Raw genomic sequence first — 18,708 nt, 5'->3', positions numbered from 1 at the left:
TAATGTGCATTTTTCTGATAATAGTGATGAAAAACATCTTTTCATGTGCTTACTAGCCATTCACATAAGTTCTCCTATGATGAATATAGCTACCTAGAAAATTCAGTTTAAAAAGGCAGGAAATAACGTATATTAAAAGTCAATATTATGATATACTCACAGGATTCAGCAGTATGCTGTCACACAGAAAAATGTCAAACATGTATAAAAATCACATAATAATCTCCAAATATCAGACCAGTTACCTGCCCAATATAATGTTTTCCATAGTAGTTGAAAAAGATACTTAGTAAGAGCTTTGGAAACATAAAAAGGAAATACAGAAAACAAATTCTGGCAGGCACTTAGTTTAGTTCAAAGACATTCAATTATTTTAATAAATATTAGCCACTATCTTCCAAACATGGTAGTGCCTGCTAAGGTTGTTAGCCAATACTTAAAATGTCTCAGTAATTAAACACTGGGCTAGTTTGAAAAAGGCAACCTGCACATTTAACATTGCCAAAATACATGAAAGTTAGAAACAGATGGTGTTCTTTTTCTGCCAAAAAATTGAATAACATATAGTATGCTTATCATAGCAAAGCTTAAAGAATAATATATAAATAAGGCAAATAGACAATCAATAATTTTGTTGAATTCTTGATGGATAATTTTCAAAATAATATTATTTGTGTATTTCATATAGAGGGAATGAAAACCTATTTAAAAAAAAATTTAAAAAGAAAAAGACTTTTTCTCCAAAAGTTTTAACTTACTGAATCATTCCGACCAAAGAAGGTATATATTGCATACAAGTAATAATCAAATAGTTGAGACATGAAATGGATGACATCAAAGGCAATTGGCTTAAGAATGTTCATCATCTGCATGTATTTACCTGAAAAAAGAAAGACAAAATTTAGTAAAATGAAATTAAAATCTGTTATTCTATAACTAGACAATAAAAATGCTTTACCAAAACATTTTTAAATGAAAATTTACATTCCTCAATCACACCAGGAACATTTCAAGTGCTTGATATTCCTATGTGGCTAAGGGCTACTGTAGTAGACAGTATAGATAGGAACAGTTAAATCACCCTGGAAGGCACTATTGAAAAGTACTGAAACCCCTATACTCTTCAACAAATGACACTGTACTAACACATGACACAGTCCCTCATTTCTTGCATATCCCATCTAAGTTAATTACTTCAGAAATGCTTAACTTAAACCCTAAACAATCTCAAGGCAATGTGTAAAGTTTTTTTTTTTTTTTAAAGATTTATTTATTTATGCATACAAGAGCTGGGGTACAGGCCAGAGATGCAGGGGGTGAGAGGATTCATCAGAGACAGAGTGGGGAAAAGAACAGGCAGACTGACTGAAACATACTGCTGAGGGGAGCAGAGGGCGAGACAGGAGAGATCTGCTTCACCATGTGGGTTGCTCCCTGGGCAGCAGGGGATGGAACTTGTGCTGCAGAGGCTGCGGATTGCTTCACAGTGTGGTGCTTAACCCCATGCGCCACCAGGGAGGCCCTACGGCAAGTTTTTTCCATAAGCTTATACACACATAACAGAATTTAAAAAGCAAGCAGGATATGGAAGGTACTTCCCATTCTGCTGAATCCCAAACCTCTGAAATCTTGTGTCAGGCCAAGCACATTTCTTTATCACTGTAGTGATAAAGAAATCTCTTTCTTTAGAATATGTCCCCCAAAAAATATTCCTTTGGGATGTTTCCTTTCCTCTAAACATGTGATCCAGTTATATAAAAAAAAAATTAAAAAAAAAATCTCTCCATTTATAGTGTTTTTGAAGGAAGATGAGCTGAAGGAAGATAAGCTGATTCAAGTAACAATAACTACAAATCCCTAATTGTGTATCTTTTTATATTGGAAATAATAGGGAAAGAAGAATATTTCTAAGAAATGCTCTCTACAAAATATTAACAGGCCATTTGATTGATTTCCAAATGAGCAAATAATTTAGGTACTAGCTCTACTTCATGCAAATGATAAAATTTTAAATTAGTACTATTGAATACATCATGACTCAAGAGAAAATACTTACTGCGCTACGCAAAATGACAAATTTACTCTAATAAAAATATCTCTATCAAAAACTATTTCTTTATTATCTTGAAAACTCAGTATAGCTGTTTCATTTATATGAGATGATTTTAAATAATAGATTGTCAGGAAAAGAAACTCACATACAACACACATAAACATCAAAATAAAGTAAAAAAGCAAAAACCATTCATTTCAGATTCTATACGTACTCCTATTTACAAGTCTTGTTTTAGAATTAGCTTTTGCAATTATTTCCTATACACATTTTAAAATCAATCATTGAAAAACATGCTCCTAGAACATTCTCAGTTCTGGAATAACTATGCAGTTATTTCATCAACTAGAAACACACAATATTTAAGCAGTAACTATAGACATAAAAAATGTGACACTATGAAGAAAAAAATGGAGTATCTTACACTACTTTAATCTGTAAAGAAAAAAGAGAGATGACTAAGTAGAGTAATGTAGAATACAAATATCTAGGGTGATATATCCAGAATACAAAGTTCCTAATAATAAAGATAAGCACTGTTCATATTCTTAATCTTAAGGAAACAAAATGGATGACTAGTAAGTTATCTGAAGTGTGTATTCAAAGGGAAAAACCATTGATGTTACCCATCATTCTGGAAAAAAAAAATTTTTTTTAAACTTAATTATATTCTTTCCTTCACTCCCTTCCACCTTCCTGTACTCTTTCCTTTACATTCACCAAATACTTTTCCAAGGCTTATCATATACTCGGCGTTATGTTAAGGCACAAAGAATTACACAACAGTCCCTTTTTCACACCTTAAATGGTCATATGTGGAAGACAGTGCTCAATAGGCACATTAAAATATTAATACATTTAAATGTGTTAAAGTGAGAACTAGTCTTTCAGTTCATGGACTCTGAGTAGGCCTTTGGAGGCCTGAAAAGGTGATATACTTCCTCAGACTTAGTGAACTAAAGAGAATTTTACAAAGAATTAAGGCCATATCTATGAAGAAGATGGGGTGAGAAGTTAAGACCAGGCAGGTATGATCACCTGAAAATAAGAAATCTAAAAATATTTCTAGACTAGGGTAAGCACACCTTTCCTGTAAAGGACCAAAGAGGAGATAGTTTAGGATCTGCATGCAAGACAGTCTCTTGTGGCAACTTCTCAGCTCTGCTGGTCTGTCTTAACTATCCAATTTTGCTTTTTAAGCACAAATGCAGTCAGAGACAACATATAAACTGATGAACATGGCTGCATTCCAATAATCCACACCTGAAATATGGATATTTTGGAAACCACTGACATAATTACTTATATTTATAAAAAACACAACAATCTCCTCTTTGAATTGCCTGTTACATAACAAATAATTTCCTGTTATTTAAACACATTCTTTTACATTTCAATTAGGACAACATAGAAAGGAAACAATGATTTTCAGTTTGGTACCTGAATTGGCAACTTTCACATCACTTGAAAACGTGTGCATTTTTAGGTTATATCACAGACCTACTGATTTTACTATTCTGAAAGCGGAGTTTAACAATCTGTGTGTGAACAATCCCTGCAGGTGATGCTGGTGCATGCTAAAATTTAAGAATTGCCAGTTTAGATCATCACAAAAGACAGGTTTTAGGGCCTCCCCAGTGGCGCAGCGGTTGAGCGCTGGGTTGCGACGCTGCCCGCGGCCTCTGCGGCGCCAGTTCGATCCCCGGCTGCTCCCCGGCCACCGGAGGAGGGTCCCACATGGCGCGCAGACCTCTCCTGCCGCCCACTGCTCCCCTCAGCAGTGTGCTTCGGTCCTTCTGCCTGCTCTGCTCCCCACTCTGGCTCTGGTGAATTCTCTCACCCTCCCGCGCTTCTGACTGTACCCAGTGCATGTATAAACAAAAACAAACAAACAAACAAATAAATAAATAAAACATGCCTCTATAAAAAAAAAAAAAAACTGAAAAAAAAAAAAAAAAGAAAGACAGGTTTTAAATCCCTTGGTTTTCAAGATCTCCCCTTTAGCTCCTCATTTTTCTCTTGCCTCTACCATTCACTCAAGACCTTCTTCACTGGCTTCTCTTGCTCTCTGTTACTCCAATGGATCCAACAGATATGGGTTCATTTGGATTCTCTGTGAACTTAATAAGGTTAAGAACCTCTGCCAAGAAAAATTCACCCACTACTATGGTTTAACAACATTTATACTACCGACTTCAAGTATGAATCCTGATCATATTTATTATCTCTTTTATTTAACTGCCCCATGACCCTATATCATACACAGTGTTATATACCGTTAACTCAATAAAAAATAATATTAATGTTCCATAGGTAATCTCAACATGTCCAAAACCAAGCCTATCATCAGTTCTTCAAACTTGGTGTTTTCATCTTGCCTATTTCAGTGGTGGCATTATAACTAACATAGTCACACAAACCTAAAATTTAATTGTGGTCTCTAGTATGAAGTTTACCAATCCTATGCTTGAATTTCCCAAATCTCTCAAATCTGCTTCTCTTTATAAATAAAGGCCATTACCTTCGACAGGCCCAATTCCTCATCAGCTCTTGCCTGGGAAACTTCAACAGCCTCCCAGTTAGTCTTTGATCACCTCCAGCCTCCCTTCAGAAGTCAATCTGTCATCCACACTGTGGCCAGAATAATCATTTTTAAAAATCAAATCACCTTGTATCACTTCCCTTTAAAACTTTTGATGAGTTCAAGCCCAAGCTCCACAGCACATTATATAAAGCCCTTTGAAATCCAGTTCTTTAGTTCTTTCCCACCCTTCTTGTCACATCTTCCCTCATGTTTCCCACACACAACAAACTAAACTGGTGTATTTTCTGTATATACCATGCTTGCACATGTTCTTCTCTGCTCTCTGGGTAGAATGCCTTTACCAATATCTTTATCTATTAGAACCTCTTCATCTTTCAAAGTCTGCTAGGGTGTCAGTCCTCCAGTGAGTGAGACCTTTTAGTATTTGCTACCTGAAAAAGAAAGTTAATCATTTTTCTCTCTGCCTCTTTACAACTTGTAGATGTTTTTCTCTTGTATATTATTTCCCATGTTGGACTCCTTAACTAAACAGTCTACATGGTATTTCCTACAAAAAAAAAAAGCTCAAAAAATAGCTGTTGAGTTGAAAATGAATAAATATAATGGACGTGGCAGAAAAATACTAATTTCTTTAACATAAAAATTAAAATACTGATTTCCTTATTACAAAAATGGGTGATAACTGAATAAGTAGATCATAAATATAAATCTTTTTTAGCATATTAAAAGAAGCCTAAACTCAATCATTATTTAATAATTTTTAATAAGATGCCATTTTTAATCCATCAGACTGGCAAACATCTGAAGTTGGGTGACACACAGTAACTAAGAGATTGGGAAAAAATATTCCCATACTATCAGAGGGAGGGAGGGAGGGAGCAAAACATACTATGGTGATGGTGCACGGGTACACTGGTGAAGGAAATTCTATGGGCACTACACCTGAGGGGGGGAAGCAAATGTTGTTTAAAAAGGAACAATGATGTAAAAAATAATTTAAAAAGTAAAATAAAAAGAAATTCACTACTGAAAAAATACATTTTGGGGTACACTAACAGAATCTCTTTAGTGGTTCTTTAATAAATTCAGAATGTCCATCAAAACTGAAAACACATATACTCGTTGATCCAATAGGAAGAAACACTGGGAGGAATTCATCCTGCAGCTATATTTGAATATAGACAAAGCTATTTCCTTGAGGATATTGCTGTGGCTTTGTCTGTAGCATCAAACAACTTGAGACAACCTAAATGTTGAAAAATAACAGAGGACTTATAAATTGTGCTACATCTATGTAACAGGATCATAAAAAAGTATCAAATTAAACATACTAAGGGTAATAGTTTAAGGTATTTTAAGTGTAATCTTAAGATAGTTGAAGTGAGGAAAAAAGTGAGGTAAAGCACAGTATATATAAAGTAATCCAATTTTTGAAACAAAAACAACAAAAATAAAGAGGTGTTCCACATATGACATATTAATATTTCCAAAGAAGACAGAAAAAATGACTGTTTTTCTCTGAAGAAGGCAATTTGGAAGTCAGGGGCCTGTTTACACTTTGTAGCATTATAATTTTTAACCATTTTCTTCACTACCTTTCAATTTAAAATACTCAATGATAAAGTAATATTAATGCTCCACCTAGAAGAAGGTACCAATGAAGGAATGCTCCCTTCCCTCTGATTTCTGTGTTCTTTCCACCAAAGAGACTGTATCTCACTCACACACTATGGGGAAATATCCTCCACATGTACATATTCTGGTTTCATGACATGATCTTACATATTTGTATATATAATAGTTATTATATACATTATGACCTGACATGTCATTAATGCTGACATGATATTGTATATTTCTTCCATGCTAAAAATTTCACTTTGTTGCAAGTTTCATAGTTTTTACAAGCATGGATTTTGGCCACCTATCTTCTGCCCCTCAAACTTGTTATACAATTCAAGTGAGAGCTGCTTCCAGGAGAGAAAACCCTGAATACAAAGGCTACTTCAGTGATGAGACACATGCCTTAAAAATTTCTCTGTCTCAAGCCAACAGCCAGTATCATTCTCAATGGTGAAAAGCTGAAAGCAATTCCATTAAGATCTGGAACAAGACAAGGCTGTCCACTCTCACCACTGCTTTTCAATATAATACTGGAAGGCCTAGCCAGAGCAATAAGACAAGAGAAAGACATCCAAGGAATCCAAATAGGAAAAGAAGACGTCAAACTATCACTATTTGCAGATGATATGATAATATACATAGAGAACCCCAAAAACTCCACAGAAAAACTAATTCAACTCATCAATCAGTTCAGTAAAGTGGCAGGATACAAAATCAACACGCAAAAGTCAGTAGCCTTCCTATACACAAACAATAAATCTGAAGAAGAAATCAAAAAAACCACCCCTTTTTTTATTGAAACAAAAAAAATCAAATATTTGGGAATAAATCTAACAAAAGAGGTAAAGGACCTATACAAAGAAAACTATAAAACACTGTTAAAAGAAATAGAAGACACAAAGAAATGGAAAGACATCCCCTGCTCATGGATTGGAAGAATAAACATTATTAAAATGGCCATCCTACCAAAAGCAATATACAGATTCAATGCTATTCCAATCAAAATCTCAATCTCATTCTTCAAAGAAATAGAACAATTATTGATGAAATTCATATGGAATCACAAAAAACCCCGAATAGCCAAAGCTCTCCTGAAAAAAAAAGAAGGGAATGGAGGCATCACACTCCCAGACTTCAAACTATACTACAAAGCCATAATCATCAAAACTGCATGGTATTGGAACAAGAACAGACATACAGACCAATGGAATCGAATAGAAAATCCAGAAATAAACCCACAGATTTATGGTCAACTAATCTTTGACAAAGGAACAAAGACTATGCATTGGAGCAAAGAAAGTTTGTTCAATAAATGGTGCTGGGAAAACTGGGTCGCTACATGCAAAAGAATGAAGCTTGACCACTACCTCACACCATACACAAAAATCAACTCAAAATGGATTAAAGAACTAGACATAAGACCTGAAACCATAAAATATATAGAAGGAAATATAGGCGAAACAATACGTGATTTGTACATCAAAGACATCTTTACAGACACATCACCCAAAGCAGTGATAGTGAAGGCAAAGATAAACAGCTGGGACTACATCAAATTAAAGAGCTTCTGCACAGCAAAAGAGACAATAACAAAAACAAAGAGAAACCCCACCAACTGGGAGAACATTTTTGCACCCGACACCAATGATAAAGGACTGATCACAAAAATCTGCAAAGAGCTGATGAGACTCAACAACAACAAAGAAAATAATCCAGTCAAAAAATGGGCAGAAGAGCTAAAAAGAAACTTCTCTGAAGAGGAAATGCAAATGGCCAACAGGCATATGAAAAAATGTTCAACATCACTTGTGATCAGGGAAATGCAAATCAAAACTACCATGAGATACCATCTTACACCAGTGAGAATGGCACATATTAAAAAAACTAGCAACAACAAATGTTGGCGAGGGTGTGGAGAAAAAGGAACTCTTCTGCACTGTTGGTGGGAGTGCAAACTGGTCCAGCCACTATGGAGAGCTGTGTGGAGATTTCTGGACCTACTAAACATAGAGCTTCCATATGATCCAGCAATTCCACTCCTAGGTATTTACCCAAAGGACACAGAAACATCAATTCCAAAGAACACCTGCACCCCTATGTTTATAGCAGCACTATTTACAATAGCTAAGCTTTGGAAACAACCCAAATGCCCAAAAATAGATGACTGGATCAAGAAGATGTGGTACATATACACCATGGAATATTACTCAGCATTCAAAAAAGATAAACACATGCAATTTGCAGCAACATGGATGGCGCTGGAAGGGATCATGCTCAGCGAAATAAGCCAAAAAGAAAAAGAAAAATACCGGATGGTCTCACTCATAGCAGGAATCTAGAAAACTTAAATAAGGGACCAGGAAAATGAATAACTATAAGAAAGTGAAAATCAAAATCAACAAAAAATTATGAAACAGAGACACTTTTGAGGGGGTGGGGGGCGGGCGGGGAGGGATTGGGATCAGAATGGGGGGGTTGCAATTGTATGGGGAATATAAAAATAAAATTTATTATAAAAAAAAAAATTTCTGTCTCTGTCTACAAGAAATTGCCAGGCTGACAGGATCTTCTCTTTACACAGGCATGTATTCTGATTAGTCTGCTGCACTTGTGAAAGGCTCCTGAGATTTAGGTACCTCCTGGGGTTGGGAAGCCCCATTAACACTCTTTTGTTTAATCTCTCCTAATTATCTGCCAAGTAAATACTACTTGAAAAAGACTCTTTCAATATGCCTTTAATGTTCAAAAATGTGTCTCCAAACTACCAAGTAATTAATTAGTTCCTTCATCTTCCCAGGCACAAAAAATTAATCTGTCTTATTTACACAACTGTACTTCTTGCTTTGTAAGAAGAGACATTGCTTTTGCCAGTTTATAATCTTCAAGCACCTCCATGCAATAACAACAGGGGATAGGATAGTGCATTTACTAGCTGGAGACTCCTTGGTGAGTGGTTCCCTTAAAGTCCTATTTTATGAATACGTACAAACTGAAGATAAAGACATCCCAGGGACACTGAAGTAGTAAACATAAAAATCTACTAGGGGGAAGAATGGCAGCACCTAATCCCAGCCCTAAATGGAAAGATAGGAAAGTTCAATTATTATCTAGGTATTGTTTCCTAATTGCAACTCCAGTAAAAGATCTGGTAGGGGAGAAGGCTGAAATTACAATGGTCAGAATCTCTTCACTAAGTAAGATTTTATTTAGGATTGTTTTGCTTGTTAGGGCTGATATACCAGAGGTATGATATACCACATAAGAATGTGGTTTTCGTCAGTTTCCATAAGTCCTATTAGAAAACCATGTCCATTTTGTTGGGCAGTAATCTTCATATAAGAATTTATTGTTACCATCTTCTGAATCTAGCCAGGAGCACATTTCTATTGTTATTACATGCCTTTCTTAAGGAGAATAGCAGAGTATACTGCTTCTTCATTTCTGTAAGATACCAAGAAGTAGAGTTACACTGAAGAGTTGCATTTGATGTTTGCATTGAATTAAATGAAAACTAATTTCCCCCTCCTCAATTTTGCTTTAGCCTTCTATTTAATTCTACTGAACATCTGTCTTTTAGAGCAAAAAGCACATCACCACCTTTAGTACTTTTTGAACTATGAAAGATAAAAATTTAAACAACTCCTTACATGTAGTTAATAATACTATTATTATTTCTCATTATTTGCCCTCCCTCCTCATTCGCTGTCACAGGATTATGCATGCTGGCCCCTGCTCTGGACTTGCCGTGCCTTTCTGGGACAAGTATACGTCTCTCTTATTCAATCAACCCTCACTTTCGTGTTGTTGTTTTTAATTATTTATTATATATATATATATTTTTTTTTTTTATTTTTTTTTTTTATTTTTTTTTTTAAATCAATTTTATTGTTATATTCCCCATACAATTGCAGCCCCCCCATTCTGACCCCAATCCCTCCCCTCCCGCCCCCCTAAAAGTGTCTCTGGTTCATAGTTTTTTGTTGATTTTGATTTTCACTATCTTATAGTTATTCATTTTCCTGGTCCCTTCTTTAAGTTTTCTAGATTCCTGCTATGAGTGAGACCATCCGGTATTTTTCTTTTTCTTTTTGGCTTATTTCGCTGAGCATGATCCCTTCCAGCGCCATCCATGTTGCTGCAAATTGCATGTGTTTATCTTTTTTGAATGCTGAGTAATATTCCATGGTATATATGTACCACATCTTCTTGATCCAGTCATCTATTTTTGGGCATTTGGGTTGTTTCCAAAGCTTAGCTATTGTAAACAGTGCTGCTATAAACATAGGGGTGCAGGTGTTCTTTGGAATTGATGTTTCTGTGTCCTTTGGGTAAATACCTAGGAGTGGAATTGCTGGATCATATGGAAGCTCTATGTTTAGTAGGTCCAGAAATCTCCACACAGCTTTCCACAGTGGTTGGACCAGTTTGCACTCCCACCAACAGTGCAGAAGAGTTCCTTTTTCTCCACACCCTCGCCAACATTTGTTGTTGCTAGTTTTTTTAATATGTGCCATTCTCACTGGTGTAAAATGGTATCTCATGGTAGTTTTGATTTGCATTTCCCTGATGACAAGTGATGTTGAACATTTTTTCATATGCCTGTTGGCCATTTGCATTTCCTCTTCAGAGAAGTTTCTTTTAAGCTCTTCTGCCCATTTTTTGACTGGATTATTTTCTTTGTTGTTGTTGAGTCTCATCAGCTCTTTGCAGATTTTTGTGATCAGTCCTTTATCATTAGTGTTGGGTGCAAAAATGTTCTCCCAGTTGGTGGGGTTTCTCTTTGTTTTTGTTATTGTCTCTTTTGCTGTGCAAAAGCTCTTTAATTTGATGTAGTCCCAGCTGTTTATCTTTGCCTTCACTATCACTGCTTTGGGTGATGTGTCTGTAAAGATGTCTTTGATGTGCAAATCACGTAGTGTTTCGCCTATATTTCCTTCTATATATTTTATGGTTTCAGGTCTTATGTCTAGTTCTTTAATCCATTTTGAGTTGATTTTTGTGTATGGTGTGAGGTGGTGGTCAAGCTTCATTCTTTTGCATGTAGCGACCCAGTTTTCCCAGCACCATTTATTGAACAAACTTTCTTTGCTCCAATGCATATTCTTTGCTCCTTTGTCAAAGATTAGTTGACCATAAATCTGTGGGTTTATTTCTGGATTTTCTATTCGATTCCATTGGTCTGTATGTCTGTTCTTGTTCCAATACCATGCAGTTTTGATGATTATGGCTTTGTAGTATAGTTTGAAGTCTGGGAGTCTGATGCCTCCATTCCCTTCTTTTTTTTTCAGGAGAGCTTTGGCTATTCGGGGTTTTTGGTGATTCCATATGAATTTCATCAATAATTGTTCTATTTCTTTGAAGAATGACATTGAAATTTTGATTGGAATAGCATTGAATATGTATATTGCTTTTGGAAGGATGGCCATTTTAATAATGTTTATTCTTCCAATCCATGAGCAGGGGATGTCTCTCCATTTCTTTGTGTCTTCTTCTATTTCTTTTAACAGTGTTTTATAGTTTTCTTTGTATAGGTCCTTTACCTCTTTTGTTAGATTTATTCCCAAATATTTGATTTTTTTTGTTTCAATAACAAAAGGGATGGTCTTTTTGATTTCTTCTTCTTCAGATTTATTGTTTGTGTATAGGAAGGCTACTGACTTTTGCGTGTTGATTTTGTATCCTGCCACTTTACTGAACTGATTGATGAGTTGAATTAGCTTTTCTGTGGAGTTTTTGGGGTTCTCTATATATAATATCATATCGTCTGCAAATAGTGATAGTTTGACTTCTTCTTTTCCTATTTGGATTCCTTGGATGTCTTTCTCTTGTCTTATTGCCCTGGCTAGGACTTCCAGTATTATATTGAAAAGCAATGGTGAGAGTGGACATCCTTGTCTTGTTCCAGATCTTAATGGAATTGCTTTCAGCTTTTCACCATTGAGAATGATACTGGCTGTTGGCTTGTCATAGATGGCCTTTATGATGTTGAGGTATGTTCCTTGTATCCCAAGAATTTCAAGGGCTTTTATCATGAATGGGTGTTGCACTTTGTCGAAAGCTTTCTCAGCATCTATTGATATTATCATATGGTTTTTATATTTCTTTTTGTTGATGTGTTGGATAACGTTGATTGATTTTCGGATGTTAAACCATCCTTGTGCCCCTGGAATGAATCCAACTTGGTCGTGGTGAATTATCTTATGGATACATTGTTGGATTCTGATAGCTAAAATTTTATTGAGGATTTTTGCATCAGTGTTCATTAGGGAGATTGGCCTGTAGTTTTCCTTTTTTGTGTTGTCCTTGTTCGGTTTTGGTATTAGTGTAATGTTGGCTTCATAAAACGTGTTTGGTATTGTCCCTTCCTTCTCAATTTTTTGGAAGAGTTTGTGAAGGATAGGCACTAATTCGTCTCTGAATGTTTGGTAGAATTCATTTGTAAATCCATCAGGTCCTGGGCTTTTGTTTTTGGGGAGGTTTTTGATTACCATTTCAATTTCGCTAATTGTAATTGGTCTGTTTAGGTGTTCTATTTCTTCTTTATCTAGCTTTGGGTGATTGTAGAGTTGTAGGAATTTGTCCATCTCCTCTAGATTGTTGAACTTGTTTCCATATAACTGTTCATAGTAGTTACTGATTATTCTTTTGATTTCTGCTGTGTCCGTTGTGATTTCTCCTCTTTCATTGATGATCCTGTTTATTTGTGCTTTCTCCCTTTTTTCCTTTGTGAGCCTGGCTAGGGGTTTGTCTATTTTATTGATTTTTTCAAAGAACCAGCTCTTGGTTTCATTGATCTTTTGGATTGTTTTTTTAGTTTCAATTTCATTTATTTCTGCTTTGGTTTTTATTATTTCTTTTCTTCTACTGGTTTTGGGGTTTTTTTGTTGTTCTTTTTCTAGATCTTTGAGCTTCGAGATTAGGTTGTTTCTTTGCGTTCTTTCTTGTTTCTTGATGTGAGCTTCTATTGCTATATATTTTCCTCTTATTACTGCTTTTGCTGCATCCCATACATTTAGGATATTGGTGTCCTCCTTGTCGTTCAATTCAAAAAATTTTTTAATTTCTTCTTTGATCTCCTCATTAGTCCAATGGTCTTCCAGTAGTGTGGTTTTTAATCTCCATGAGGTAGGAAAGTTCCTTGCCTTCTTTTTATGGTTTATTTCTAGTTTGATGCCTTCATGGTCAGAAAAGATGGTTGATATGATTTCAATCTTGGTGTATCTGTTGATGTTTGTCTTGTGCCCCAGTATGTGATCGATCCTGGAGAATGATCCGTGTGCGCTTGAGAAAAATGTGTACTCCGTTTTTTTGGGGTTTAGTGTTCTATAGATGTCTGTTAAGCCCAATTGCTCTAGGTCCTTATTTAGAGCTTTAGTTTCTTTACTTATTTTTTGTCTTGTTGATCTATCCATTGTTGATAGTGGTGTGTTGAAGTCTCCCACTACGTATGTGTTTTCTCTGATGTCTGTTTTCAGAGAGGACAACAGTTGTCTGATATATTTTGGTGCTCCTTCGTTTGGTGAGTATATGTTAATGAGTGTTATTTCTTCTTGAAGTATTGTCCCCTTGATCATAATGTAGTGACCCTTGGGGTCTCTTTTTATCTTTTTGAGTTTGAAATCTGTTTTATCTGATATAAGTATAGCTGTTCCTGCTTTCTTTTTTGGTCCATTTGCTTGTAGGATTGTTTTCCATCCTTTAACTTTGAGCCTATTTTTATCTTTTGTAGCTAAATGTGTTTCCTGGAGACAGCAAAAGGTTGGGTTTTGTTTCTTAATCCAGGCTGCAACTCTGTGTCTTTTTATTGAAGAGTTTAGTCCATTTACATTCAGAGTTATTATTGATATGTTAACATCTGTATTTGCCATTGTGTTTGTCTTTCCTTTGATTTTATTTATTTATTCTTTTAATAACTTTTTTTTTTTGGCCTTCTTTCATTGTTATTCGTCCCTCTGAGGTTCTGGCTTTAGGACTCCTTGTAGTATTTTTTGGAGTGGGGGTTTAGTTGCAATGAAATTCCGGAGTTTCTGTTTGTCTGGAAAGGTCCATATTCTTTCTTCAAAGAGGAAGGAGAGCTTTGCGGGATAGAGTATTCTTGGTTGGCATCTGTTTTCTTGGAGTCTGTTGACTATGTCCCTCCACTCTCTCCTTGCCCGTAGTGTTTCTTCGGAGAAGTCTGATGTCAGCCTGATTGGTTTTCCTTTGAATGTTATCTGTTTCTTTCCTCTTGCCAGCTTCATTATTTTTTCCTTGTCCTGGATTCTTGGGAGCTTTACTATTATGTGTCTTGCTGTATTTTTCCTTTCGTCGTGGAAGTTTGGTGTTCTTCTTGCTTCTTGTATATCAATTTTCAGCTCCTTCTTCACATTTGGGAAGTTCTCTTCAATTATCTCTTTGAATATTTTCTCTGTTCCTACATCTCTCTCCTCTCCTTCTGGTATTCCTATAACTCTTATATTTCCTTTCCTCATGGAGTCAGATAGTTCCCGAAGTCTTTCTTCGTTCTTTTTCCTTCGTACTTCTCTTTCCTTTTCTGTTTTGGTTCTTTTTATTTCTATGTCTTCAAGATTACTTATTCGTTCTTCCATTTCATCTATTCTGCTTTCATTGCTTTTCCCAGAATTCTTTAGTTCTTCCATTAATTCTTTGATCTCCTGCATTTCTTTTACTTCCCTCTTTAGGGACTCAATTTCTTTCTTCTGACCATTGTTTTCCCTCTCTAGGGACTCAATTGCATTCTTCTGATCGTTGATTATTTTTCCCTTATCATTGTTTTCCTTTATGACTTCTGTTAGTTTTTTAATCACGGCAATTTTAAATTCTCTTTCTGGAAGGCTCAGAAATTCTTCCAAGTTATTGTCTTTGCAATCTGGGGGCTGGCTTTCTTTTTGTGGTGTGCTTTTTCTCTGGAGAGTTGCTAGGTTGCGTGTGGTTCTTCTCTTCCCTACTGTCTGTTTTCTAATTTGGCGTATGCGTTGGGACAGTGTGTTGTTGGGACTGGCCGGCATCTTGGGTGGGCTTCTCTGTTCCCCTCTGGTTCTTCCAGGAGTCATCTGTCAGTTTCAAGCAGTCTTTACTGGAGAAAGGTCCCTGTTCTAAAATGCCGATGTAGGGACACACTCCCCTGTGCGCCTGGTCTGCCCCGGCGGTGGGTTCCTGCTCCCCTCTGGGCTTGGACTGCAGGCCAGAGGGGGTCTGGCGTGGGCGAACTTCCCCCGCTCACCTCTGGCTCCTGAGGAAGCCTTCTGCAGGTAGACTTTACTGAAGAAATGTCCCTGTTCTAAAATGGTGATGTGGGACACACTCCCTGCGTGTCTGGTCTCAGGCACACTCTTCTGTGCACCTGGTCTGCCCCGGCTGTGGGTGCTCGCTCTCCCTGTGGGCTCAGACTACTTGTTCGGAAGGGGCCCGGTGTGGGCAAACTCCCCAGCTGGCCACTAGCTCCTTCAGGAGCCTCTGCTGGCTTCAAGTCGCTAGGTGGTGCCAGAGATCTCTCCTAGAGCCCTTGGGGAGCTGATTTTCCACCCCGTGGGACAGGGAGCAGAGCGGGGATGGTAGGGTACACCTCAACGGCTTTGGGGTGCTGTGTCTGCCTTGTGCCCCACCGTCGTGGGGAACCCACGCCCCTAATTTCGTGCCCCGGGTCTCTGTTCCAAAGCCCTCAGTTCCAGGATGCGGGCTGTAGCCCAGATCAGTGGGGCGGGAATGGCGCCTTTTGAATCCTGCTCCCCTGCCTGGGCGCCTTGTTCCTGCTCACTCAGGATGGGCCTCCGCCGTCTCCCCCTAATTTCGTGCCCGGGTCTCAGTTCCAAAGCCCTCAGTTCCAGGATGCGGGCTGTAGCCCAGATCAGTGGCGCGGGAATGGCGCCTTTTGAGTCCAGCTCCCTTGCCTGGGCGCCTTGTTCCTGCTCACTCAGGGAGGGCCTCCGCAGTCTTCCCCTAATTTCGTGCCCCGGGTCTCAGTTCCAAAGCCCTCAGTTCCAGGACGCAGGCTGTAGCCCAGATCAGTGGCGCGGGAATGGCGCCTTTTGAATACAGCTCCCTTGCCTGGGCGCCTTGTTCCTGCTCACTCAGGGAGGGCCTCCGCAGTCTCCCCCTAATTTCGTGCCCCGGGTCTCAGTTCCAAAGCCCTCATTTCCAGGACGCGGGCTGTAGCCCAGATCAGTGGCGCGGGAATGGCGCCTTTTGAATCCCGCTCCCCTGCCTGGGCGCCTTGTTCCTGCTCACTCAGGGAGGGCCTCCGCCGTCTCCCCCTAATTTCGTGCCCGGGTCTCAGTTCCAAAGCCCTCAGTTCCAGGACGCGGGCTGTAGCCCAGATCAGTGGGGCGGGAATGGCGCCTTTTGAATCCAGCTCCCTTGCCTGGGCGCCTTGTTCCTGTTCACTCAGGGAGGGCCTCCGCAGTCTCCCCCTAATTTCGTGCCCCGGGTCTCAGTTCCAAAGCCCTCAGTTCCAGGACGCAGGCTGTAGCCCAGATCAGTGGCGCGGGAATGGCGCCTTTTGAATCCCGCTCCCCTGCCTGGGCGCCTTGTTCCTGCTCACTCAGGGAGGGCCTCCGCAGTCTCCCCCTAATTTCGTGCCCGGGTCTCAGTTCCAAAGCCCTCAGTTCCAGGACGCGGGCTGTAGCCCAGATCAGTGGGGCGGGAATGGCGCCTTTTGAATCCAGCTCCCTTGCCTGGGCGCCTTGTTCCTGTTCACTCAGGGAGGGCCTCAGCCGTCTCCCCCTAATTTCGTGCCCGGGTCTCAGTTCCAAAGCCCTCAGTTCCAGGACGCGGGCTGTAGCCCAGATCAGTGGCGCGGGAATGGCGCCTTTTGAATCCCGCTCCCCTGCCTGGGCGCCTTGTTCCTGCTCACTCAGGGAGGGCCTCCGCCCGGGTCTCAGTTCCAAAGCCCTCAGTTCCAGGACGCGGGCTGTAGCCCAGATCAGTGGCGCGGGAATGGCGCCTTTTGAATCCCGCTCCCCTGCCTGGGCGCCTTGTTCCTGCTCACTCAGGGAGGGCCTCCGCTGTCTCCCCGCAAGCCTAGGTCGCAGGCGCGGGGACCTGGGCAGCTGCGATCCGGTCCGGATCCGCGCCGCTTTCCGCACGCAACCTTACCGGGCGGCCGGGGCTGTGTGCTGGTGCTGGTCTCCTCCTGGGGGGCGTGGCTCTCTTTAATGGCGCCTGGAGCTCACCTCCGCGGCGGATCCTGCAGGGTTCGCCTCTCCCGTTCACAGGGTGTGGTGGCTGCAATAGTTCCTTTCCACTCACAGTCCCACTTGCTGCGTCCGTTTTTCTTGTTGGCCGTTTTGGTTTGTTGCTTCCCTCCTTTCTGCAGGTTGGTCGCAGAGTGCCGACTTTGTGGGCGGGGGAGGGGAGCAGGGTTCTGCGCTTCCCTCCCTTCTCGTCCTCTTTTATGGCAACTTTCTTCTTCGGGCAGTTTGCTGGAGTAGTCCGTTTATCTTCCGTGTCCCAGTTCTCACTGGGACCTGCCGCTTTTCCTCCCTATTAACTTTTTTTAATGGGAGATCTTACTCGCAGCGTCTCCTTGCCGCCATGTTGCTCCGCCCCCCTATATATATATTTTTTTAAACAATGTTTGCTTTCTTTTCTCAGGTGTAATCCCCATAGAATTCCTACCAACCTGACTTTCTTTGGCTGGTGACATGCTAGAGGAAGCCAAGGGTGTCACATAGGAAAAAAAGCTTTAAGGGACCTCTCCCTGGTGGCACAGGGGTTGTCTCAGCGCTATCAAGCTATCCCAGCCACTGCAACATGAATCTGATCACTGGCCAGGATGCTAATCCACATCTGACGTAGAAGACCTCTCCTTTCCCCTTAGCAATGTATTTCAGTAGACCTGTCTGTTTTGCTCCCCATTCTGTTTCTGGTGAATCCTCTTACCCCCTGCACCTCTGGCCTACACCCTAGTGCTTGTATGCATAAAATAAATAAAAAGAAAACTTAAAAAAAAAAAAAAGAAAAAGATTTAAGAGTCCTAACATGGTTCAGCTCTTGCTTTTTCCCCCGATCCCAGACTGGGGAAAGCTATTCCTTCAGACTGAACTTCAGAATGATACACATGGAGCAAACTTTTGTCCACTTTATATTATTCATTAAATGAAATTTAGAAATTCAAGAATACAGAAATTAGTAGACATAATAATAAACCTTTGTGGTTGAAAGCTATTGATATGTTTGGGTAGTTTGGAATGTCAACATAATTGAGCAAAAGCTAACTTTTTTAACTGTATCTCAAGCAATGTGTTCAGACACTCAAAACTACAATGGGTCCAGAAGGTCAAGAAGGGTGACGAGGAATCTAGATTACCTATCAGTGAGGCCCTCACAAGTGAGGTTAGGACCTCATTTGAGCACACCTGACACTGAAGAATGGACTGAAGGGTGATGGGTATGAGAAAAGGAAGGACTGTATTATTACCACCACATACCTGACCACATGGAAGACTACATGTACAGACTGACTCCTTTTAATTATAAAGACAGAACT

The 18,708-nt window shown here is 39.5% G+C and overlaps 1 protein-coding gene across 2 annotated transcripts in view; it reads right to left on the bottom strand.

The window, feature by feature from the left end:
• Positions 1-18,708, bottom strand: part of VPS50 (VPS50 subunit of EARP/GARPII complex) — a gene marked incomplete at both ends in the record, with an annotated part of 120,673 nt that overhangs the window by 20,184 nt on the left and 81,781 nt on the right. For both annotated transcript variants that reach the window (XM_084230838.1, XM_084230839.1), the window contains one exon: positions 759-880. In XM_084230838.1, the coding sequence (XP_084086964.1) occupies positions 759-880 (122 nt within the window). The remainder of the gene's footprint in view (positions 1-758; positions 881-18,708) is intronic.

Source organism: Talpa europaea, assembly GCF_964194135.1.
Source record: "Talpa europaea genome assembly, chromosome: 3".
NCBI lineage: Eukaryota > Metazoa > Chordata > Mammalia > Eulipotyphla > Talpidae > Talpa > Talpa europaea.
This window is presented reverse-complemented; position numbering and strand designations above follow the sequence as displayed.